Raw genomic sequence first — 26,097 nt, 5'->3', positions numbered from 1 at the left:
ATGATTGAGCTGGTACCGAATTATTCTGGGTGCTTTGTTTTCATGATCATACTGTATGTGGATTTGCTTATTTTCATAGGTTGTACCAGTTTATACATTCTGTAAAATACAACCTTTACTTCATTGTTGTATTTATTATTCAGAGACTTTCTGTTTAAACAGAACACTACTCTATTTTTGTATGCTGCATGGTTCAATGTATAGAGTTCAGTTCCTTTGGTAGTAAAATTAATGTTAACCTATTCTGGAACCAAAATTTTGCTTCCTGTGTTATTGAAACCAGCCGACCACAAACTTCAAGGCTTAACATTATAAACCAAGAGTCCATTCATACTTTATAGATTAAATAAAACTGTAAAGGCCCAGGCTCCTCCGGACTCCCACACCATCAAGCTGGTAATCCCATTCAGTTTCCCAAAAGCCACAAACAGCAAAATGCTGTGATACCAGTGTCGTTTTCTACTCTTTTCAATCCCGAAACCTGTTTTTTTTTAGTGGAGTTGGTTCTGGGAAGAATATTCACATGTAGTTATTTCATCAAGGATGCAGTAGCTGTGAGGCATGAATTCTACACTTTGCAGAACAACAATAATGTAGTAGTTTAAAATGTGAAATGGTAAATTTGATTATTTTCACAGAAAGCGGTATCATAAGCATGAGTCACCATGATGCTGTAGTGTTTGTTTTTTTGCTCTGAAAGGAGATGACATTCTAAATGGCTGGGTGAGTGTTTTCGAATGCACTCTTTTTTTATTTATAGCTCTTCTTGGATCTCAGACCATGTAACACCCTCATATTTGAACATTCAAATTTCTGAGTTTCTACCGCTAATAAATATGAAACAGTCAATTTTCCTGGGTTTGCAAAAGCATCCTTTAAATGGTGTTAGTTAAACAAATTCATTGCGCGTTCTAGGAGTAACATAAGAGCTGCTGACAATTAAATGGAAAGCAAAAAAAAAAATCTATTAGTATTTCATACAATTGCAGAAGAGAATCGCAGGCTTTAATGTTCTACAATTTAAATGTGTTGTAGAAAAGTAATACTTTGAATAACTTCTATTTGCAGAAGAACAATTGAATACAAAACTAACTTATTGTATATCTGTGACAAAGTACGATAACAAAAGTCTATAGGTTAATTGAATAATGGTGTATTTTACCATGTGCTTTTGAAGAAGGAAATTTACCAGCACTGACTGGAATTCTGTTGTTTGTGAATTTTGGTAAACTCTAGAAAGGAAGTTTCAGTGTGACTGTGCATAATTCCCAAAGCTAAGTGTATCCACAATGGGCCTCACTTTTTTTCCCCTGAAATGTATTAACATGTTTCTGCAGAAAACTGTTGTATGATATGTTAAACTTCAAAGCTAGTTTCATGGCCGGAATGTAAAAGGCAAGTTTTACAGTTGAGGTTAGCCATGTGCAGGACAATAATATTATCAAGCTACTGTTCTGTGATGAGTTCCATATGTAGGCCTATCACAGCAAGGAACAATTTTTGTATTGGATTTCAGAAAAATGTTTCTGGCATGCATAATAATGCAATAACTCGCGATAGGAGTGCTTTAACCAGCTAGAGTGACATGTAGAGAACCAGATGAGAGTGCAGCATGTACGACACAGGCTAGGAGTAAGAAGTTGATACTGTTTCTTCAGTGTCGGTATAGTACAATAACAATGGCATAGCGAACATAGTTTGGATTGTAGGCTTATGAATGGTAGATTTGCCTTAAGCCTCCTCAGTAAGATGTTGATGACAGCATCCCATGCGTTATTGTACTGGGAAGAATTCCCAGAAAGGTAAATCATGAACAGGGTTTAATGGTTGACACCTTTAGGAGCTTACGTCAGATGTTCTTGGAGCAAGATTTTGGTCTCCCTACTAATTACCAAAATAATAGAAAACATAAAAGATAATTGACAATATAGATGACAATATGTTTTACCACTGAAAAGGTACAGTATTCATTGGTATTATGATGCTGCAGTACTATGAGTTAGCAATTTGATCATTAAGCTGGTGACATTTTCTAAACTAAAATTAAAACAGTATAGCGTCGTTTTTTTTGTTTTTATGTTTAGTTATTTCTCATTAACTACTGGACCCACCTGTGCTGTTCATTTTTTCGGTTTTTGTTATTCATTTGCATGGGGCTTATTTGTCTGTTTGCTCTTTGTTTTCTGATTTATTTTAAAAAATGTTTTAAGTATGTTCTTTAATAAAAAAAAATATTATATTTTAAGGCTTCATCTGATAGAAAATGTCAGACCTTGGAAGTACGTAGATATAATTGCTTTGAATCAGTTTTCTTGTTATGTGGTTTCCCTTTGTAAGTATTTGATTTTTTGATCCACCATGTGGGTGTCTTTTAATCCAAGTCTTGACAAAGCATTTGTTAAACTTCGTATTTCCATTTTTCAGTGGTTCCGCAAAGATGTGAGTGAGATGGTTATAAGGATTTTTTTTCCTTTTGTTTCCTAAAGCAAAGCTAAACCGGCTCCGCAGATTTCACCCAGCAAGTCCCTGGGGGGGGAGTTCTGTGTGGCGGCCGTCTTTGCATCTTCCTTGTCCTGGTTCGTCACCAACCCCAACCTGAAGAGAGAGAAAGGTGAGGCTTTCCCGTGAGGAAGAGGAGGAGTGTGGCCGTGCACTCCTGTCACCAGTGGATCAGCGCCGTGCTGCGTAGGAACACGGCATCGTGAAAGCTGTGCACACTGGAGCAGGCACGACAGCAGAATGGTCTTTCAGCCTGAATGTCCATGCCAAAAATCTGGTGGCTTTTTGGATTAACTTTTAAACCTGTTCTTTGTTTTCTTTTAATTATGTGATTGAGTGTCACAGATTATTTTATATGTGTCCGTAGTTATGTTTTTCTGACTTTCTTTTTTTTTCAGAGCTCAGAAATTTCCCATTTTCAACTTGTAATCGTCGGGCATTTTTTACTTTTGTAATCCATCGCTAGAGTATGTACTGTAGTAAGAAAGCGTCCTCCAGTCAGATACGTAGACAAGATACCTCCTGACAGCCCCTGCTGTGAGGAGGCACTTGTTCTGAACTGTGGCCCATGATGCCGTCTGCTGGCTTTATTCTCCAGATCAGTCCAAGCAGTCTGTAGTGGAATCCCTCTTCATTCTCAGTTGTTATGGTAACCTGGTGGAACATGTGCTGGAGCCCCGCCCGATCAGCACAGCTCAGAAGATCAGCGATGACACGTCTCTAGAGCTGAACACCTGTCCCCGAGCCAGCTGGACCCTGGCCAGGTATGGGCTTCCTGTCACAGCTGCTGTCACTGTCACTGCTGTTGTCACTGCCATACCACATGTGCCTTCTACCGGCAATCCTCTGCCCAAAACACATCATCTGTAATCTGTGTGGCATTCAGCGTGGCAGCAAGTGATGGATACAGATTTATTGTTTTACGGCAGGTCTTGCTTGTTCGGTGTAAAGAGGAAGAAATGTCAAAAATGCCTTGCTTAAGAGTAGGAATAGTCCAAAAAACGTTTATTTTGTAATAGATGTTTTTTTACTTTACCTAAGTACATACATTGCAAGCATTGTTTTGATTTATTAGTATTATTTTTATTATTATTATTATTATTATTATTATTATTATTATTATTTGAAGGGTTACAATGAATGTGTATGAGGTTTGCTTCTTTTTCATACTTCCTTATTTCCTACGAGACTGATGTTGGGAAAGAAAATACACAAACAAGGAGTGCTCCATCAGATTATCCTGTCAAGTGTCAACAACTATCCTGTCAAAGAGTGCTTTTTTTTTGCTTACTTCTGAACTTCAGCTCAGAAGATCAGCTAAGGATCTTGCAGAGGTCTGGGGTGGTTGCTGGAAAAGCAGTAATAAAAGCGCGTCCACGTCTTAGCACTACTGTCACTTTCTCACCGCGCGGGACTTTTTGATGGGCGCTTTCTAAATTGATTTTTGTGTTTGTTTTGAGTAGGACACCGCAATGGAACGAACTGCAGCCACCGTTCAACACGAACCACCCTTTGCTGCTGGCCTCCGATTCCGTGCAGTTCTGTCAGAACCTCCTTGCTGGCTGTAAGTGCAGGACGGATGTCTTTACGTTCTGAGAGGAGAGTGCATAAGAGCATGTCCTGCTGATTTATAGTGTTTATCCTCTGCAGGAGATTGTTTTTAACATGTTATTGGTGCCACATGCTGTGCAGGACCCTTTCAGTAAGGCCAGTGCTGTTTCCTTCACTTTGTTTTTTCCCTTTATCGATAAAAAAAAAAGCATGTGAATTAGTCTTGTTGGGGTAGTGTGGACTGAAATTAACCAAATTTCATTTCATCGGCAGCACCCTGAAAGAAGGCCTTAGTCGCTTTTGAAACCGTGCCTGCTCTGCATATTTCGTGACATATTGAATTAACATTGAGATGAGGTGAATTACCAGAGCTTTAAACTAATGTAATCCAATAGCAAGTCCAAAACTAAAAAAAAAATACTGTTTCTTGACATCTGTGTGGCAGAGAAAGGTAATTTGAGGGTAAACAGCTTATGGGTGACCAGATATGTAATATCTCAAGCATTGTTGCATTGGATAGATAATAATAAACACAAATTGGTAATTAGCTCTGTGAGTTCTGCAGGCAAGCCATTCATTTCTTCTTTTTCACTAAATTCCACATGCTTAAGGCCCAACGGGTAAAATATTGTCCTGAATTAGTTATTATAGCCATCTATGTGTCGTGCCCATGAAGCCTTGCGGTGTGATTGAGGACAGAAAGATTCAGTATGCACAGCATATAGATGTTAACAAGGAGAGCAGTTAAATAATGAGATCTTGGTTTTTAACATTTATATCCAATTAATGCCGCTGAAACAGCTTTTGCCCATTTGCCCATCATGGTCTCCGATAAATTAGTGTCACAAATTATTACAACATGAAGGTGTAAATTAAAAATCTGTTTTCATTTTGTATAATATCTATTGATAGTGCTTTATTAATATACCATATCAAAGTGATTTGCAGTGAGATTACATTAGGTTTTAGATTTATAATTACTCAGATTTGAATAGATACATAAATTAAGGCTAATAGACCAGCGGTAAAAGGCAAAATTCAGCATATTTTAAATTTCTGATATCATGCAATTTTTTTCTGGAATTTACAAGAAGCAATGAAAGTTACACTTGGCATGTTAGTGTTAGAGGATGTCTTACAAGAAGAAAGACCAGCAGAGATCAGAGGTCTGCAGTTTAGAGAGCAGAGATCACCTTGGTGAGGCTGGAGAATATGAGATGTGGCAAAGTCAAGGAGAAAACAAGTCTCTGCAGCTGACATCTGAGGATGGAGAGCCCAGGTTCCTATCCAAAATTAGATGGTTGGGTACTCCAGATTGATAGACCAGTAAAGATGCTGAACCTTTGAATGTCGTCTCTCCAAAATGAAATTCATAGCTGTATCTGGTGGTATTATCTCCTGTTCAGAAGGTGGGAGAAAAAACAAACAAACACCACCAACAATCAAAGAAACCCCATAAAGGCCCGTGGAAACATCTGCTGACAGGCTGTTAAGAGGCAGAAGTAAATGCTTTTAGGAAAGGGGCTGATTGACAGTGAAGTGTCTGCAGCTCTATATTGGATGACCCGGTTGATTAAAAATGCAGTATGTGGACATGGAGGTCAGAGGAGCTGGAGTCTACTGGGCTTGTGATAAAAGCTACAGTGGCGCCACTTCATGGTCACTATCTCCACCTGTCCATCTGGCCAGGACTGCCCTATAGCTCCCAGGAGCGTCTCAGCATCCTGTTGTAGAGGAACACCAGGAGCTATAGCAGAGTGAAAAGAGCTCTTAACACGTGGTGATGATGATGATGATCACAATAGTGATGTTTCTTCTGTTCCAACTTCTCACAAAGAATTACATTTTTTGTTGTCTGGTTAACATGCTTACATTTGGGAACGTTTTATCGTATTGTGGAAGTAATTAAAATGTATGCAGCTATAGTTTTCTTCTCATTAGCATAGTACGTACAATATTATACAAAGTACGTGCTCGTGCGTTTTTTGGTTTCTGAATTACAATCCATACATACTGTAGATTTGACATTATAGCATAATATACATGACCTACATTTTAAAACTCAAAGCAAAGTTCTCTAAGAGGCTTCTTGAAAACTATGTTTTAAACCAGAAATGATGTTGTGTTTTCGAATGATATATTTATGAGGAGTTTTAGAATTCAAACCATATGTTTAGCACTTTTTATGAAGCTGAGGTAATGGAGATCTGTGCTTTTCCTTTTAAACATTTTAGGGGTTCTGATTGTGGGTTCATTTGCAATAATCATTTAATTTCATTTACAAGTGAGACTTTTTTTTTCCCGGATTCACCATTTGCTCAGTATTACATACCCCATTTCACAAACTAATAGAAAAATTACTGTTCGTGCAGCTTTCCCAGTTGTGTGTTGAGACACTTCTTACAAACCATGTGACAAACCCAAGTAAGCAGCACTAAATAATTCACTTCTCCTTGGCTTCTGTCAGCTCCTTTGTAAGCGAGTCTGTTAGCAGCCTGAACGTTCTGAGCATTACCTGGCGCGGTGCTCTAATTGTTTGCAATGACCCTCTGGGGTCTGGGTCTCATTGATGTGCCATCCGTTTTATCAATACAGCTAATTGCTGTACCTATCAAAGAGCCTCAGTTGGTCAGTGGCGGGGAATCAGGCTGCTGCTGCTGCTCTGGCAGTAGAAAAAAAAATCTGTGGCGCCATTTCAGGGTCACTACTGGAGTGATTATGTCAGGGTTAGAGCACAGCAGCCATGTTGACCACTCTGCTGTAAAGTCTTTGTCAATTGTTTGGCTCCATTATATGGGGGGAGGGGTGCTGGAAATCAAGGCCTCTCTGCTTTACCCTTTAATCCAGATAGTATTAGTAGCTTGGCTGGACTTTCCTTATCTTTTAGAACAAGAGCACCTTCGTCCTTAAGACACCGAAATGCTGCCTACACCATGTTGGTAGGGAAAAGTCATTTTGTAGCTGTCTCCTGCCACACATACAGTACTTGCATAAAATTAAAGGCTGTGGTGCTGCAGAAATGATAGGACATAATTTGGAATAAGGCTTGTAATAATAAAGTTTATTTCGTAAAAATGGAAGTAAAGACAAATATTTCAAAGAACCTAGACAGTGGAAGTTAGGATTTTCACAAAGGGCAGAGTGGTACAGTACCACATTTAAAAAACAACGCTCATGCAAATTCGAAGTTATTTGCATTTACCAGGGGCTGTTAATGTTTTAGAAATGGGTTATATAAAATTATAAAGGCAGTTTAGAATAAAGCACTGTCCTTATTTAGATAATTGCAGCTAACAAAACATTCTAGCATTGTACCCATTGTTTTATTAAAATCTTTGGCGGCTTTTCTATTTTGTTTTGTGCCCTGATCTTTTTCTTTAATGACAGTGTAGTATACTCAGTTGTCTTGTTCTGTGCACAAAATGTCATTTGTCTTTATGATATTCCACATAAAATTTACACTCCATATTTAAGAGCTGCTATGCCACGGGCAAATTATATACCTTTTTCAAGTTTTCCGCTGCAAACTTTCAAGTCGTCTTGTAAACACGTTTATCTAATTGGTTGGGTGAAAAGGACAATATTTGTTTTGAGGGATAAGCTATTCTGTGGGCAGGGAAGTCCTAGTACTTTTTGTGTTGCTGCAGGCTGCAAGATCCCTCTCCTATCTAGGCTGCTGAACTGAGGCTCCTAAATAGTGTTTGTCAGTGTCACTTGCCATGTGCCAGAGTCTGTAATGACGTATGGCATTCTGCCTCCTGTTTCTAAAACATGACGTTTTAGTGATGGAGGAACTGCTGATGCATACCATATCGCCCTTGATGATCTCATCCACAGCTTTTAAAGCTGGTGGTGCTGTTCTCAGTGTCTTGTGTACATAGACGTAGTTTTTCCTGGCCTTCCCCTTGTGTTAATGAAATACCTCATAAAAGCTTTTTCTACCATTTCTTTGTGGTGTGAAGGAAAAATCAAAAATATATATTGTTTTTCAGTACGTACTATAGGCAGTGCTCATATGAAATATTTTTCTGGGTTTTGCATTTTATGCCAGCGATAAAAACTAAACATGAAAAATAGCATAATGGTAGGAAAAAAAGAGATTGGTATGCAAGATGGATAAATCTGGTTATCCAACCTGAATTGTCCAGAACAAGAAATGTTATTTTTGTTGGATGCAATACTTGGGGATTCTAGGTGACGTGTATGGAAGATGTGTTAATCTAGGTGACTCGTATGGAGGATGTGTTCATCTAGGTGACGTGAATGGAGGATGTGTTCATCTAGGTGACTCGTATGGAGGATGTGTTCATCTAGGTGACTCGTATGGAGGATGTGTTCATCTAGGTGACGTGAATGGAGGATGTGTTCATCTAGGTGACGTGAATGGAGGATGTGTTCATCTAGGTGACTCGCATGGAGGATGTGTTCATCTAGGTGACTCGCATGGAGGATGTGTTCATCTAGGTGACTCGTATGGAGGATGTGTTCATCTAGGTGACTCTTATGGAGGATGTGTTCATCTAGGTGACTCGTATGGAGGATGTGTTCATCTAGGTGACGTGAATGGAGGATGTGTTCATCTAGGTGACTCGTATGGAGGATGTGTTCATCTAGGTGACTCGTATGGAGGATGTGTTCATCTAGGTGACTCGTATGGAGGATGTGTTCATCTAGGTGACTCGCATGGAGGATGTGTTCATCTAGGTGACTCGCATGGAGGATGTGTTCATCTAGGTGACGTGAATGGAGGATGTGTTCATCTAGGTGACTCGCATGGAGGATGTGTTCATCTAGGTGACTCGTATGGAGGATGTGTTCATCTAGGTGACTCGTATGGAGGATGTGTTCATCTAGGTGACGTGAATGGAGGATGTGTTCATCTAGGTGACTCGCATGGAGGATGTGTTCATCTAGGTGACGTGAATGGAGGATGTGTTCATCTAGGTGACGTGAATGGAGGATGTGTTCATCTAGGTGACTCGCATGGAGGATGTGTTCATCTAGGTGACTCGCATGGAGGATGTGTTCATCTAGGTGACGTGAATGGAGGATGTGTTCATCTAGGTGACTCGCATGGAGGATGTGTTTGTGGAAGAGGCTGTCGCTGGGAACACAGGCCTCTACTGTGGCAGGCATGGCTCTGCTAGACCGAAGCTCCCTCGGGCGGAGGGATGTCCTCTAGATAATCACATAGGAGCCGTTGACTGTGCTTGTCAGGACAGCTAATGAAAGCCCAGTGAAACCTGATACACCAAGTGACTGACTCTTAGAAATCTTAAATAATTAATTAGTGAACAGCTATTGCACCCTGAGGTCAGGGAGCAAGGAGGAGCCTTGATTGGGTTTAATAAGTAACACAGACTGGCTTTGTTCTTTTCTATTAGAGAACACATGAGAAATTAAAGTACCTGGGTATGTACGTTACCCTCTAGTAATTTACAGCATCACCACTGGGTACACTCTCAGAACATTAACTGTGATCACGTGTTATTAAACTAATATATCTCTTTAACAAATAAACCCATATAATAACATTTTCCTCCATTCTGACTATGCACTTGCCGCTGTCTGTAAGAAATGCATTTGTGCTGTTGGGAGAAAAAAAACCCCCATAAAGTGGATTTTGGTTGAGAACCTGGTTGAATGTTTAAATATAATAATAGCACCGACAAAAGTGATAATAGTATAAACCTTCCATGTGCACCAGATGCCACCTTTGTCGCTGTTTGTCATATTAAACAATTTCTAACAAAAGTGTGTTACGGCCCCGAGGTGCTCGGAGACATTTACAGATCCTGCACATGAGACTCCTCTAACTTGGCGCCTGCTTATTGAAGCCTGCGAGTGCTCCATCTGTCCACATGGCGGGCCGTGCGGTGCATGCCTGCTCTGCAGCCCAGCTAACATGGGTGCTTCGTGCTCTCTGTTTGCCGACAGTAGTGCCCCCTGGAAGCCCCGGCCCCATCACACGACATGAATCGTATGACAGCCTGGCATCTGACCTCAGCGGGCAGGAGGATGAAGAGTGGCTCTCGCAGGTGAGTGATGGGGCCTGTCTCCACATGGGTAAGCATGTAATCCCTGTCTTTACAGAGAGGCAGCACTGCGTGTGTCCTGCTGAATAGTCCTTGCAGATATCCCAACTTTATAAGTCCACACCTCCAAGTCTAGTCGAGAAACCACTCTTGTCTGTAGATCCTTTGAAGCTAATTTATTAGCCACGATCAGTAAGTTTAAATAGAATATACAATTTTACGAACATGCCTAGTTTAGAGTAAGCATCTCATTCACATGTACTGTTGTATTGTTTTTCAGGGTTAGTCCACTAAAGTTACCTGTTGCAGAAGATTTATGATAAAGACACAGAACTATTTTTTTGGGCAAGGATCACTCCTTGAGTTGGTTTTGTGTCATCTCTGTCTGATCTTGGACCTGCAGTGTCCAGCTCATAAGACAGTATGCTAGCAGGGGCATCAGGTGTTAAATAACCATTTTGTCACCAATAATTTGATAGCAACACCATTCAGAAGACGGCATTCTGCTTATACCATTTCTGTATTCTGTATACTAAATATACTAATCAAGTTCCTTGCTGCATAGTTTTTCTTTTTATGTGTTTTCAGATAGATAAAACTATCTATATGTCGTATTCTCTTCTTTCCATGCACTTAAAACATTGTCATTGTTTTTTCACTTTATTATGTTTAGATTTACTTAACATTATGCCAAAACAGGATGATCAGAATGATAGGATTCTTTGCCGTTATTTAAATGTCACTCACAAACATGTTCTTAACCTCGTGATTTTCTATCAGCTGTAAATTGTGTCGTTTTTCAAAGCACCATGCCGCTGTAGTTTACAAATGCATTGAATTATAGTTAGATTTTCTTCATAATCCAGTCATGTCGGGTTTTGTAATGAGGCAATCAGTCCATTTTGGGCAAACAAAGCAGCTAATTTAACATGGAGTACAAGAGCAAATGCATTTAGATTTGCCAATATACAATATAGAAAATTAGAAATACACTCATGAGGCATGATAGGATGCACTTACAGAGAATTGATTTGTGTTTTCTGTGGAAAAAAATGCATGCATACTTTTGGAATTTTTTACTTTGGAAAATAAAAATCCATTTAGCAATCTACAGCTAACACATACATTCCATCTGTTTGAACACTTGATTGTAAAACACTTAATGGGTTAACACTAAGATTAATTATGTACGAATTTACACTTAAATGCTGCATTACTCCCATAGCTTCCGGGACAAGCTCTGGATAGCTCTGGCCCTTACCAGGAATAAGAGGCTTCTGATAATGGATAAATGATTCTACCGAATAATTATATGCTGTTCTGTCCTCACCTTGCCCATAAAGTCAGGGAACAGAGTTATACACGCCAAAGACAGTTTTGCTTGTCTCTATAAAACATCTCAGAATCCATTATGACTTTTATCTGTGGTCAGGACTGTTCTGATTTTGGTGGATCCTTTTTTCAGATGAACTGATGTATATGTAGGATGACAGTTATTAGGTTAATACCGTATAAACCTTCTAGACTTTTTATACACAGTATATATAATCCATATAAGACTTGCTGTGTCAACAATAAAGGCAGTGCGTGAAGAAGCACTGTCCTTCATTAGGGTTTGTGGTGAAAATCTGTGGGTAATGAGTGCTGTCAGTGTGAAGTAGGTGCAATATGTCACTCTAGAAAATGACAGGAGGGTCGATGGGAACATCTGGCCATAGCCTGAGTAAAAACTGCAGCGGCATCTGTTTGTCTCTCGGCTCTGCAACACTGATGGTGTTAACTGCAAAAAAACACAGCAATCCTCTTCTCTGGCCTAATTTACACAGCTGTGCAGAGGATGCGTCATGCAACTCAATATTAAATTCATAAGCTGTCGCCCTGCTTTCTGGATTTAATACTTTGCCGTAGAGATACAAAAGGTTATTGCATGGAAAGAAGCTGCAATGAGCATTTTTATTCAGTGTTTTTACGTCCGTATACTTCTAGTATAAATAAAATTATCCCTTTCCAGAATGTATCTGTACTTTACCCTGATGTATAGGCTTAAAATATTCTTAAAATGTCCAGATTGCATTATCAGCGAATTACACTATCATTTTAAAAATGCCAAACTGTAGTAAAGTTTTCTTTTAGAAGGTAAATTCCTTAAGTACTTGAAACAAGAAATTGCTAATGCATAGAAAGCCACTCTTATCACATGCAGTAAAAGGTATTTTATATGTGTTAAACAGTATTTTTTATTTGCAAAAGGTGTAAGTAAAGTCAGTCTATAAAACACATCGGCGTCAATTTGTCTGCCAGTATCTTAGTACTGTACTTTTCACATTTCACAGCTCCTTTTTTATGTCTGACATGAGCTTCGATTTTACAGATGAAATGCATTACGGATTACCCTGTAACAGACAGGGCTTCTGGGGCACAGGCGCAAAACGGTTTAACACCTTACGTAAGAGATAAAAACTACAACATTGTGTCAGTGAAACAATTCACCGAGATTTTTTCACATGATTTTTCTTTTTGCAAAACGTTTCCCTTTGCTGCTGTCCAGCTCTTTTTTTTAAAGGTCTGAAATGATTTCAAATGCAGTTCTTCTTCTCTTCTTTGTTGTTGAATCTTTTGACAAAAAATCTTTCTTGAAAATGCAAGCAGTTAAGAAATACGTTAGAACATGGCGACTGGTGCTCTCGAGTGCAGCAGCAGAACCTGCATTAATTTTACCTAAGAACATAAGAAAGGTGTACGAGTGAAGGCCGTTCAGCCCATTTACTCTGTATGGTAGTTAATTGTTTCTAATGGTTAATTCATATGAGCATCTTTCCCAGCATCAGCTTCAACAACATGGCTTGGTAGCTTATTCCATAGTCCCACAAACCAAGCGTTTAGAAGCATTGTGGCAATCAGCATGTTTTCTGAATCACTGTATTCAGCAAAGATGATATGATCTTTGCACAGCAGGATAATTTCCACTCTGAAGTTCAAAGGTATTAAGTCAGTGTTGTGTAGATGTGTAGTGGCATTGCTCAGTCAGGAATTCCTCCGAGTGCTTCAGCCCCCAGACCTGATGGAAGCAGACCTGTGAATAACACGATCCTGTAGTGGTATCCATACTGCACTGCGCCTGCAGGGACTCACATTAGCACAGTACAGCTCTGTGGTGTGGATAACAAAACCACACATCTGTCCTTTTTCCATCTTACCGAACTAGATGGAAGCACAGTGAGAACACAGCACTTCTCGTACTGCAGGTGCTTCCTTCCCATCTCTCTGTGAATTATTGCAGTATTTTGCAATATAAAATATATATTTTGCAATATAAAATATTACCCTCCTGCATTTGAAAACGGCCGACAGTGAAACAAAAGGCAATGCCCTGATAAAACCACCGAGCGTGTCTCTGATTGCCCCGGCAGGTGGAGATTGTGACTCACACTGGGCCGCACAGACGGCTGTGGATGGGTCCCCAGTTCCAGTTCAAGACCATCCATCCGTCGGGCCAGACTACAGTCATATCCTCGAGCTCCTCTGTGCTGCAGTCTCAGGGGCCAAATGACACGCAGCAGCCCCTCCTCGATTTCGACACCGACGATCTGGACCTGCACAGCCTCAGGTATCTGCGGCCATATGGTGCCCTTCGCACAGTGACACTGGGGGTACTGTACCCCTTCACTGACACTGCTGCCGTACCCCTGCAGTGACAGTGCTGTAGCCGTAACACCACTGCAGCAACTGCAGCCCCCCCATTCAACACACACACTGACATTGCTGTAACCTCTTTGCTCTTTCTCACACTGACCCTGTACCTACTGGCTGACTGTATAATAAGGTCTGTTGCTGTATAACTGGTAACTATATCTTCCACATTTCTCAGTGACAAGTACATACTGTCTCTTTAAACTGCTTGCGGTGACAGGGCAGGTCCTTCATGCTGAATCAGGTTAAAGTGACAGTGCCCACCCTTGACACAAGTATTGCTTTATTTACACCAATATGTCTGTGCAGTGTTTAATATTCATCTGTATAGTTCAACATCATCCCTTGGGCACTTTGTGTCGCTTGGCAAATAAAAACGATCTCTGTACAGACTGTGTCACACTGCTTTAGCACTTATACCAGCAGCCATATCACTCTGCAACTCTCAACTGGCAACCTCAGTACTGAAGCTCAGCAGTGTGAGCCTGGTCAGTACCTGGACGGGAGACCTCCTGGGAAAAACTAAGGTTGCTGCTGGAAGAGGTGTTAGTGGGGCCAGCAGGGCGTCCATTTGGGTCCTAATGCCCCAGTATAGTGAAGGGGACATTATACTGTAAACAGGCACCGTCCTTCGGATGAGACATAAAACCGAGGTCCTGACTCTCTGTGGTCATTAAAAATCCCAGGGCATTTCTCGAAAAGAGTAGGGATGTAATTTCCCATTGGCCCTTACCAATCATGGCCTCCTAATCCCCATCTATGAATTGGCTTCATTACTCTGCTCTCCTCCCCACTGAGAGCTGGTGTGTGTTGAGCGTTCTGGCGCACTATGGCTGCCGTCGCATCATCCAGGTGGGGCTGCACACTGGTGGTGGTGGAGGGGATCCCCATTACCTGTAAAGCGCTTTGAGTGGAGTGTCCAGAAAAGCGCTATATAAGTGTAAGCAATTATTATTATTATTATTATTATTATACATGTAGGGTTCGATTGTCAGTTATAGGCCCAGTTAAGTGAGATGGTATTTTTTCTGAAATATGAGAAACTTAATCATGGCAAGGTAGCCTAAGCCCTGCGTTTATCATATGAAAAAAATGACCGATGGGGTTCCCTGCTTGTGTTGAAGGATCCAGCCTGTGCGCTCAGAGCCGGTAAGCATGCCAGGGTCCTCAAGACTCATGACAGATCGCCGGGGACAGTCTACGGTAATCGATGCGGGATCAGGTAAGGATGAATGGCAGTTCTGTTCCTTATTACTGGATATGTCTGCTCGTTTTAGGGGAAAAATACCTGCATGACAATACAGTATCTTTTTTGCTTATTATTTCCAAAATGTTAATCAACAGTTTCCTAATTGATCAACTATAGTTTCCATGTTGAGTTGTACATTCAGTATAGGAAGCCGATGGTTGCTCAAAAAAACTGGCTTTCATTCAGCAGAAATGAAGAATTATGGTTTTAAACCTATTATAAATGGATGCATAGACTCCTTTTTCCTGATCTCTGTCTCAGATTAAATTGATCTTGTTTTAAAGAGATTTTGTTAACCTATCTTTTATCTTGTTTCTCCATCATAATATTGAGAATAATCCAGTCAGCTATGATTTCTCCTGATGTGCCTTTTGTTTCTCTCAAAGTCTGCTCTGTTGCCACCCCATTGTTTGCAGCCCGGTAGATACATTTTTCATTAAAAAAATTAGAAACACTCTCTGAGATTATTACAAAAGTTCAGCGTGATGAATTATAAAAAAAATCTGTTCCCTTGTTCACCTTGGCTTCTGGGCCATTTTTTGTGTGATGTTGAATTCCACTCTGTAAATCGGCAACTGCTGCCGGGTTATGCATGCTGCTGCTTTTTTTGGATTTTGTGTGTATTCACTTGAAATTGAAATGATAGTTTACGATTGTTTTTTTGCAGTATGTCCCATTCTGCTCGATTTTGCTTTATTCCTCCCTGAACATATAAACTTGCAGTAGATGGATTATGAACTCGGAGGCCAGGACAATATACAGATTAATGGATTCTTTTTTAAAGGATTTAAAGTGAATATATATTGACTTGCAATACAATAGGGTATTTTTAGGTTACTTTTACACTGCTGTAATTCTGGGTAAAATTAGTGGAGTAAGCCAATGGAGTAAGCCATCTATACAGTTACCTTGTGGTTAACCTTTTTTATTTTTATTGTCATCCAGGAAGACTCTTGTCTGTCTTTCGTGTAAAGTGCATCTGAGCGTCCTTTAAGTGCTTAATTGCATTTACACTAACAGTGGCAAATGGGTGCTGTCCAAGCTGTACCTTGAGGATGTTACTGAGGCAGGTCTGAAGTAGCCAGTGTCTGCTCTGTGAAAGCAGCCTCATTAGGAGGGCTCTGTTCTGTTTGCCTTTTTTTAAATCAGACCATAAATTTTTATTACCTGATTTGAACCAGGAAGCGATTCCTCCATAGAGGTCTGGAGCAGCCCCAGTACTGGAGGAGACTTTGCTGGCTTTTATGGTGCGATGCTTATCAGTCTGTGTGATTGCTTGCTGCTCAGGGTTATAACCGCAGTGGCGCCTTGTCTTATCACAATATATCGCTTTGTCTTACCTTCAAAAGGGTGCATGTGCCTGTTTGTCCTGAGGATTATAGCAGTTGATCTTGCAATATGTTTTACGGCTTGTTTCCTATTAGCAACAGCTGTAAAAGGAGGTACTGCGTTAAGAACATACAAATGAGATGACCATAATCATTGATATACACTGCTTTTATGAAAGCATTGGCGCCTCTGATTCACTTAAGTGTGTTTTGGATGTTATAAAAATATGTATGCTCTTGCCAAGTTGGCACAGAAGATTTATATAAACCTGTTGATATCACAGACAACATTTTAACTTGACCGAAGTGTAATCGTGACAGAAATACATTTTCTGTTTATGAATACTGCAGGATGCTGATAATATTAAGAAATTACATGTTGCTATTTTTTTGCATTCAGGAGGAACAATTTTTAAAAATGCAATATTCCTTTATTTTATTGAGTATTCTTTACTGTCCCAAAACACTGTACTTGCTGTGTACTCCATGTTATAGTGGTGGGCAGGGGCAGGTAAAAATCAGCATGTAACACACATTATCAATATTCCTATCAGGGTCCGATCATCCCTCTGAAGTGTGTAGACTACACAGGCCTTTTGTGTTGAGGAGTAAGAAATGCTTAATCTCTCCGAGTCTGATAAACAAGAGAGAAGAGTAGAATTCCTTTGATTTTGTTTTGTTATGACTCAGTAAAAACACCCTGTCATTTGTTCTTTGGAAACACTTTCCGTTCAGGACGTTTGTTATTCACCGGGATTATCAAAGGCTGGGGATCTCAGTGCATAAACGCATGGAAGATGCTGGCTTGTTAGGAGTTTGGATAAAGAGCTTGTGATATCTGAAAGTGTGACATAACTCCATCCTGTTTGGGAGTCCAGGCTGTTTTTCTGTTAATGCTGCAGCAAGGACGCGAGTCCCAGGTGCTTTAGCATGAGGTGATATTAAGATGGCATTGTTGTGACGTAAACTGTCCTAGAATCTCGGGATTTGTCTGTGGATTTCATTGAAAGATATGATGGATTATCTGTTTCCTTAAATTTAAATGCTTTGAAGGGCAAGGAATCTGTCTGCAAAAGGAAAAACGTAAGAAGTAGAAAAGAAGGTCACAGTAAATCATCTGTCACTTAATACATTCAACAGTACGTCCTTCAGTAGTCACAGAAAATAAATGCTGTGAGCAGAGCTGAATGTTGTATGCTGAGTCACTTAGGAATGTTTTTGAACACTGAACCAAAAGCACTTTCCTCTAGGGCTGATATAGTCATTGTGCCTCTGTCTCAAGCATTACATTTTTTAATGAAAAGGACCCCTTTTAAATCTCTCCAAAAAACATTTAAAAACATGTTTTTTTACACCCAGGGTAAAATAGTTTGTCCTTATAAACTGTGCTTTTTGAAAGTTATATATACTTAATGTGGTATATAAGATACGCTAAGATACAAGAACAATGATTCTTTTGGCTGGTCGTCAGTAAGCGACAGAGGTGAAACAAATCCGACTCTGTGTTTGAAGGTATCGGGGTGTGTGACCATGCCCGGCCAGGGCAGACTGAAACACAGGTAGCTCTGCCTCAGGCCAGTGCTGACAGGGCTGACTGGTCACTGGTTTCCTGTTACCAGCACTGCAGAGGCCGCGAGAAACCTGGCGTCTCCCAGACTTGAAAGCCCTGTGCGGCTGAGTGGAGCTGGCCTGGGCAGCCGGGCCCTCGCTAGCGCGGCGGTAATGGATACGGCCTGGGGACGCTGACCCGGGGCCTGTAATTACCTGCAGAGGATAAAGGCAGTTTGTTGTTGGAGATAGTGGTCACATTCAGGCCCAGAGGGTCTGGAGAGGCAGGGTGCGGGGCGTCTCACAAGATTCCCATTCACGGTACCTGAGAGGATTTTATAAAAGCAATATGGGGCCGTTCTTGTGACCCCTTCGCTCAGCTCTGTCCCCTTGGCGGGACACCGCCACCTGTTCCAAAAGAAAGAAAGTTTTCACCCGCCCTCTTCCTCCACAACCGACTCCTTTTTCTCCCAGTGACCTAAAGGCCTTCAGTCGAATGAGAAAGGTGCGATTAACCTGCTTCTGTATAGACTTCTTATTTTCGGTCTTCATATTCATGGGACTGTGGGGTACCTTTAATAAAGGGTACTGGTCAAATCTTATTATGCCCTATTTTTTAGAGTTTATTTTTCTCTTTTTCACCCTTGTCAAATAATTGATCAGCGTGATCTTGTTCCAGCCCAGGAGATCTGAGCACAGCCCACGCTGTGCTTCCGAGCCAGGTGTCTCCTAGCTGTTCGCTTCTTTTCGCATTGGGAGCCCAAACTGAACTGAACTGGTGTCGATCAGAGGACAGAAAGCCCAGCTGCCAAACTCTGCCAGCTGTAAATCACCTTGCCTCCAGTGTACCCATGACCACAGCTGACTTGTGGCAGAGCCTGAACCTTTACCCTGCATCCAGCACTCCACCACAGTCTTCCTTGGCTTAGCTAACGGTGGCTGTCTAAAAGTTTGATATGGTAGTATTCATTATTATTATTCATGGTCTTAGCAGGCATCTTTATCTGGGGTGTCTGCTAACTAAATCCCGATCAGTGCATACACTGGTTACTTAGCATTTGTTTTTGAAATTCTAGTTTTAAGGGGGAGAGCTGTGTTTTAAGCATGACTGACAAAGCGTGTAACGTATTTAATAGAAGAGAAAAGGTGAAATACTGTAATTTAGACCTAGAAAGCACCATTACTGATTTTGCTTTCATATCTTCTCAATGTAGTGCATTGACATAATATAGAATTCCCTTTGAACTAAACTAAAATCTGGAATTGCTTTGTTTGCTGAACACTTGGAGGTTGTATTTTGAACCTGTCAACCATTTACTGGCTTTTCCAATGACTTCTGTATTTCTTTCCTTTTAAAATAAGAATTACAGGTCTGTGGAAAGTGCTGTGGAAGCATTCAGGAAGAGGTTCTTTGAGTAGCTACCAGTAACTGTACAGGCGAGATGTGCTAAATTGAACCCATGCCTGTTCAGTGTTTCTCATCTTCATTCATTTTCATGTAGACAACCATGCCTTTTTACTCTGATGTTTTCTTGCTCCAAATGAAGAAATCCACTTTCTGGCCCCTGCTTAGATAGGCTTATTAGTTTGTTTTTTTTCAAAGGCCTTTTGGGAAAAATTTAAATCAAATTGCTTCAGCACATGTGCAAAGCACCAATTTATGAAGAGTGTTGCATGTAAGAAATAGAAAAAAAATAACTGTTGGTCATTTTAAGTTCAATTTGTAAATTTGTTTTGCTGTTTTTTTTAATAAATTTTTGTAAGGAAGCAGCTGATGGAGATGAAAGACTTCATTTGGCCGAATGAAGAGTAGTCCATATCATTGTCACCCACTGAAATTTGCTTTATTTAAAATAGAAATGCAGATAATTTACTGAGTCCTTATTTACAGTCTCTGTAAACATCCTCGTTCTGTGATAGTGGCTTTTACTGCCAGGGGCATGGTATGCAGAGCAGCTGCTGTTTAAAGCGACTGAATGGACACTGATGTGTTTGGCAGCTGCAACATGTTCCCTTAAAATGGACTACCTCTGCAGAGCTATCAGAGCATCTGTGAGGTCTTGGCTTTGGTCAACCTGGCCTGTTTCAGCAGAAATACGATTAAGATGGTGTATCTGAGTATCAGTCACACCTCTTTGTCTTTGATGAGAATATACTCTTCCAAGTGTCCTTATTGAGCCCTCTGACCCCTGAATAGCATATTCATCAACGTTAACCCCCGCCAGAAATCCTTATGCCTTCCTCATACAGTAGCATCCACTGAGCAACATTAAACTGAAGGGGTCGTTAAAGAGATAAGTAAGTCCACCCTAATAAATGTTTATGGGTCCTGAGATAAGGTGGGAAATCAATATATTGCAAGTTTTAGGCTATTCGGGTTTTTAGTTACCCAGTAAGAGATACTGTACAAGATGACTGCAGCACCAAGGATTTCTCAGAAAGGGGTTTCCAGGTTTCACAGGGTTAATTAAGTGATGATCACTACAGAGCAGTGAGCTGAATCCTGTTTCAGGGGTTATGGGCTGTGTTTGATGTTGCTGCCCTTTGTCTTGCGCTATGTGTCAGTGTTGTCGCCCTGTGAGCAATTATCTTGAGAGCTGGAGATGAGGGGCAGTGGCCCCTGACGCCCAGGTGAGGGCACCGGAGCAGGGGGGCATGGGAGAGTGGGTGGACAGGGGTTCACAGCTGCTTTGGGATGGGACAGCAGGAGCACATCATTGAAGCTGCCAACAGTGGGGAAAGCTATTGAGGCCGGTGCTGTTCCTTTCAGTTAAATGAATTTTTTCACATGCTTGGGGACTTACATTCTTTGTGCTTAAGAGATCTGCAAAACATTTAGCAAACGTGCAAGAAATACATCCCTATATGGATGCTTTACTGCAGTGAATGAAAGAAAGGGCAGTGGCTGCAGAATTGTAATTATTTGAGTAGCATGTGTCTCACAAAAACATGTAGATTATCTCTCCATTCCTACAAAGTCCACAGTTTCCCATTGTCTGCTACATTCCAACACAAAAAAAAACGTAATTTCTTTTCCCTGTGTTCTACTGACCCAAGTTAAGTGACTTCAATTAATTAAAGACATCTTTCCATTTACAAAAAAGGAAATGGCTGATCAGTTCATGCAACTTCATATCTTAGTCTTTCAAATTATTTTTTAAAGTATATTTTCATTGTGGAGTGAAAAGATGAAACCTTAAATAACAGTAAGATGTTTTTGTTCATAGTTTGGGGAAAAATTCAGTTCAGCTTTTAATTAGGCCTTGCTTTTCTCTTCAGGATTTCTCCAATGAGAAGCAAAAGCACCAATAGAAAGTGATTGAAAAAAGTTGTGGCTCCTCAGACTTTTTTTCTTTCCCGGAGAACGTCACTGCAGAATTATTTTATAAGGCAGGGCTCAACCACAAAAAGCCTCTTCCCATCCTAAATTTTCCCAGGTGTGCAGTAGCAGCAGGTAATTTCCTGTGGCGTATTTGTGCAGATGAATTTCTGTGTTGGAAGATGATATCTGCTCACCTGGCTGCCTTTGCGACAGAGAAATCCTTTGTTTATTCATTTATCAGGCAGATTAACCCTAATGAATGTGCCTTCCTGGTAACAGATCCAGGTGACAATAGCAAGGTGAGGAGTGGGGCGAAACGGGGCTAAGTCTCCTTTCTTTCTTCACTTGGAAATAATGGCTGCATTTACAGAAGTGTGTTTCAAATCACTGGAGGAACGCAAAAAATGTCAGCCAGAAATTCCATTCAGCTTCCTCTCCAGTCTTCGAGAGCACCACAGTGGTCCGTGCTCCCTGTGTTGTTACTAATCCTCTGGTGCCATAAATCTCTGCAACACAAGCCAAGATCATCCTTACTAGCTGAAGATGCCATGATTTCTTTTCCTCAGCTGTGATAATAAAATGCTGATAATAAACCATTACATATTGCTCTGGAGTTCTCCCAGAAGTGCTAGTAGTATTCTTTAAAAAAACACAGAAAATAAAAAGTCTGCAGTTATCGTTTGCACTTCATTTTGTCATTTCCAATTGAGAAACCCATTCAAGCAAAGGATTTCACAGCAGTTTATCCAGTTTGATATCAGCTTTCCTTTCTATATTACACTGTGGAACAGTCTGGCTTTGAGCAGACTCTCTCCTCTACTGACAGGCCCCTTCTAGATTGCATTCTATTTTACATTTTTTAACCTTAATTTAATACATATATATATATTTAATCAGATATATCAATGGAGAACAAACTCTTGCTTAGATTGTTGCAGAGTACCCATTTGTACAGCAAGGCATTAACCAAAGCCTGAGTGAAGGCCCTCAAGGTATTTCGAGTGATGTACCTTGATCAGGCCTACAACAGCAATATCCTGGCTTAGATCTGAAACCCCGAGTACCTGCTCCAGTGCTCAAAGCCCTGACCGCAGTTCCATTCTGCTACATCTGGAATCTGAGTCACCTGGGCCACCAGCGACTTCGATAATAAGGCGATTTGGATTCGAAAGAAAAAAAAATGTGTGAAAGTCATATTTGCTTATATTTCTTCCTAGAAAAATATTGTATTGATATGTTACTTATTTAAATGATAAAGTACTCACTTTTAGATCTGTTAAAGAACGTTACTTGCTGAAGTCAGCAAAGAATACAGGCGGGCCACTTACTGTAAATGATGTTTTATCCGGTATTTGCTCATTTTGGTGAGTTCTGTTTTCTGATACTGGTACTGGTACTGATACTGGTTTAATTGTAATTGAAATCTACAAATTTCATTGTCACATAAAATAGTTCTGATTAATCCATGGGAGTGAATGATGTTTGAATTAGCATAGTTTTTTATATCGGTAGTTAAGTGTAAGACATGGAATTGTTTGTGTTTACCTGCAGTATTTTGCTATCTGTCTGGAACAGTGAGGTGAGCATGAAATTTTAAACAGCTGAACCCCACTGTGCTGTAATGTTATCAGTAGTACAGGATGCAGAGGTTTTCACATTCTTTGTGCTCACGAGTTAAGTAAGATCCATTAATTTGACGACAAAAGCATGGGGCCATATGTGAAAATGACTCTGAATAGAACTTTCCCAGATCTTATCATGATAATTTATACCTTATTCTCTGAAGAGAGCTGGAAGACATCATTTCAAGGCTATGCTAATGGATTTTTTTTAGGGATATTTTGTGCGAAAAAATAACAAACGGACTCATTAGTATTCAAAAGCTTTTTTGGAGACATTAAGTGGGACTGTGTTTGGATTCCCCCTTTTGCTATGCAATCTGCTATTAAATTCAAACATTTAATTTTCCTTAGGCAAAGGGGCTGATAGCCAAGTATATCTAGGACTCCAAAATTGTTGTATATATTACCCAAAATAAGCACAGCAGGGAAATGTGTTTATAATAAACAGACAGGATGCACATATGTACATCCTCAACTGGAATGCTGAAAGACTGATGTGTTGCTGATGAAGGCTTAGATCCTAACACATTCTTATGTTTATAATCTCAAACTACACTTCTGGTGTGATTACTTGCTTGCCCACGTTAAATTATGTTTAACCACTTTTGTGCTGAATTTAATGAAAGGCCAAAAAATCTCTAAACATACTGATATAAAGAGGAAAGTATTTTTCTTCTAAAATGCAACAGTTGAAATTGTTTTATATGCATCAAAACATTGTGCATTGGAAAATGAGTGTATTGTATCTGTGGGGTCCAGGGGTACAGTGTTTCATCTGGTTTTGTTCCATTATTCAGTACTGTATGTGCACGGAGTGATAAAGAAAGAGAGGGCCTTAAATCCAGGAGACTCTATCCAGGAGGGGGGCAGAAATAGTTATTTTTGGAAACCATCAAAAAGTAAAGTGTGGTTTATTTCATTCAGCCTGGGTGCCGTTAAGGAAAACAGGTTAGCAGTTGGCACTTAGTCTGTTCTGCGCAGACACTATTAAATGATGACTTGCGGAGGTGAACTCGAGCCCACAGTCATATGACAGGTCCTGGGCAATTTCACTGCTTACAAAAGCGTGTGTGAATTAATACACCCCTGTGGGGTACACAAATAGAGTTAATAGAATTTCCCAGCAGCAGCAATTCCAACTGATTTGGGCTGTGCAATTAAAAAAATATATTTTATTGATTAGGGAAGGTGCTGTGGTAGTGCATGTTTCACTGGCAGCTAAGCCTGGCATTTCCACACATTGTACTCCCATGGCCTTCCAGTGCGTCTTGCCCCTTAATTGGGCACCATAATGAGGGAGACAGGGGTTGAGTGCAGCACCTCGGCTGTGGGGCTGCAGAGATAACAAGCACTGAGCCCCCCCAGGGCCACGCTGGGCGGGAGCGACTGTACGCCTCCGTCGCCCCAAACCAGTGAGCGCTGGACCTGAGGCTCACTGGTCAGCCGGACGTAACTCACTACATTAGTGGTAAACACACAGAACGGGGCAAAAAGGAAAGAAAAAAAAAACTCTAGAAAAACAACAGGAGAAATGTTATAAATGACTTCATGTTTTGACTAGCCACAGCTAATTGTCTGCCATGTTCTTCAAGGCTATCCTTGATGAGGTCTGCTCGGCTCAGACTAATTGGCGAACGTTTAGCTGTGTGTCTTGGTCCACTTAGGGCAACAGGGATTACCCCAGGCCTGGACTCTCCGCAGTTTGATTTTTTTATCTCAAGTTTGGATTATTCTTCCTATTTCTTTGATAAAGGACCATTTTGGATGGGTGCTCCTTCTTTATTTTAGGCTGGTAAACCTCGACAAGGCGTCCAGCTCTCTTCAGAGTGACTGATACTTCTGCGTGTGTCTCAATAGCCCAATGTACTGACAGTGGGAGTCCATATAAATCAAGCTGTAATTGTAAGAGGTGAGGTATAGATGCAAGTGAAAAACAGTAGAGCAGGGGTGTTAAACTCATTTGCTATGGCAGACCAGATTTGATTTAAATGTATTTCAATAAGGCCATTCATACCATACATGAATCATGTATAAAACACATATTACATACTATTTATCTGTGGCATTTTGCCTTTGTGGCATTTATTTTACAGTGAAAACCCTCCCTTTGAAGTGCATATAGCAGTCATTGTGTCTTCACTAATTGGCAGATTAAGCAACACTCATTACTCTGCAAGTATGGATGTTTTCTAAGATTATTGAGCAATTATTTAAAATATCATAGCTGTTATTGTTATACACTACGTGAATCTCTGATCTGTTGAAAAGAACATTGCTGGGACACCTTGTTCAGTCTTCACCGGCCTGATTCACCGGACACCCCTGCAGTAGTTTGCTGGTCTGATCTGCTTTAAGGACATATTGATTTTCACTGAACCCCAGTTTATGTATCAATACATTTAAAAAAAAACAACTTGTGATATTGTGGTCGGAGGACTATTTAATAGTTTTAGGTTTCAAAGATGGTAGCAGTCCTATCATCGCTGTGTTCAGCTACATTTTCTCAGATTTCCAGCAAGTTACTTGTACTATAGATTGAACAGCAAATTATGTATTTTATTGGATAGGCATTAGATCACCAAGTTCAAACCTTGAAGGTTATTTTCATGTAAGTTATGTTACCCTGTCAGAAATGGCATAGTGAATGTTGCTTTTAGCTTGTTTGTGCACGTGTTGTTCTTTAAAACTCAGTCTTTTTTATTTGGAATATGATTGAGAACTTGTTGGCTTGAGAAGGTATCTTTAACTGACCCCAGGAAATATTTCAAAAGGAACTTTGTTGTAAATTCTAATAAACATGAAGATCTTAATGAACCAGCAAGTATTTCAAGTAATTTTAATAAATTAGAAACACATGTTATTTTTTCTGTACATTAAAGTTGTAGATTAAAGTGGAGGGTAGTTTCATATGGGAGTATAGTTTGTGTATCTCCTGTTGTTTTAAAAATACAAGGTCCTACACAGGAGAGGTTTTCTCTTTCAGCTGCCTGAAGAGGCTGAAACATTTTTCATAATCCACTGTAAGTAAGGCCACACAAGGATGATGTCTTTCTTTGAGAGATGTGTTTACACAGTCATTGGGTGAAAGATTGCAGGACTCTTACCACGAGTTTTGAAAATGAAGCCAGACCAGGAAAATCAGGATACAATTTGGCACTTATGGAGACTAAATGATTTCCTTTTTAGCTGCTGATTTCTACTGGGAAATGTATCCTTGGACTGAAAATTGCATCCGGAAAAATGTTTATGTAGT

General features: G+C 40.3%; 1 protein-coding gene across 4 annotated transcripts in view; it reads left to right on the top strand.

The window, feature by feature from the left end:
• The window catches only part of bcas3 (BCAS3 microtubule associated cell migration factor), a 234,459-nt gene that overhangs the window by 86,130 nt on the left and 122,232 nt on the right, over window positions 1-26,097 (top strand). For 3 of the 4 annotated variants that reach the window (XM_088906941.1, XM_088906939.1, XM_088906942.1), the window contains 6 exons: window positions 2,487-2,611; window positions 3,098-3,263; window positions 3,963-4,063; window positions 9,988-10,088; window positions 13,496-13,692; window positions 14,900-14,997. In XM_088906941.1, the coding sequence (XP_088763067.1) occupies window positions 2,487-2,611; window positions 3,098-3,263; window positions 3,963-4,063; window positions 9,988-10,088; window positions 13,496-13,692; window positions 14,900-14,997 (788 nt within the window). The remainder of the gene's footprint in view (window positions 1-2,486; window positions 2,612-3,097; window positions 3,264-3,962; window positions 4,064-9,987; window positions 10,089-13,495; window positions 13,693-14,899; window positions 14,998-26,097) is intronic. The other variant, XM_088906940.1, reaches the window with a different exon arrangement.

This window comes from Atractosteus spatula, chromosome 27, assembly GCF_055471065.1.
Source record: "Atractosteus spatula isolate fAtrSpa1 chromosome 27, fAtrSpa1.hap1, whole genome shotgun sequence".
In the NCBI taxonomy this organism is placed as follows: Eukaryota; Metazoa; Chordata; class Actinopteri; order Semionotiformes; family Lepisosteidae; genus Atractosteus; species Atractosteus spatula.
Note: the sequence above shows the minus strand (reverse complement) of the source record. Positions and strands in the feature narration are given on the sequence as shown.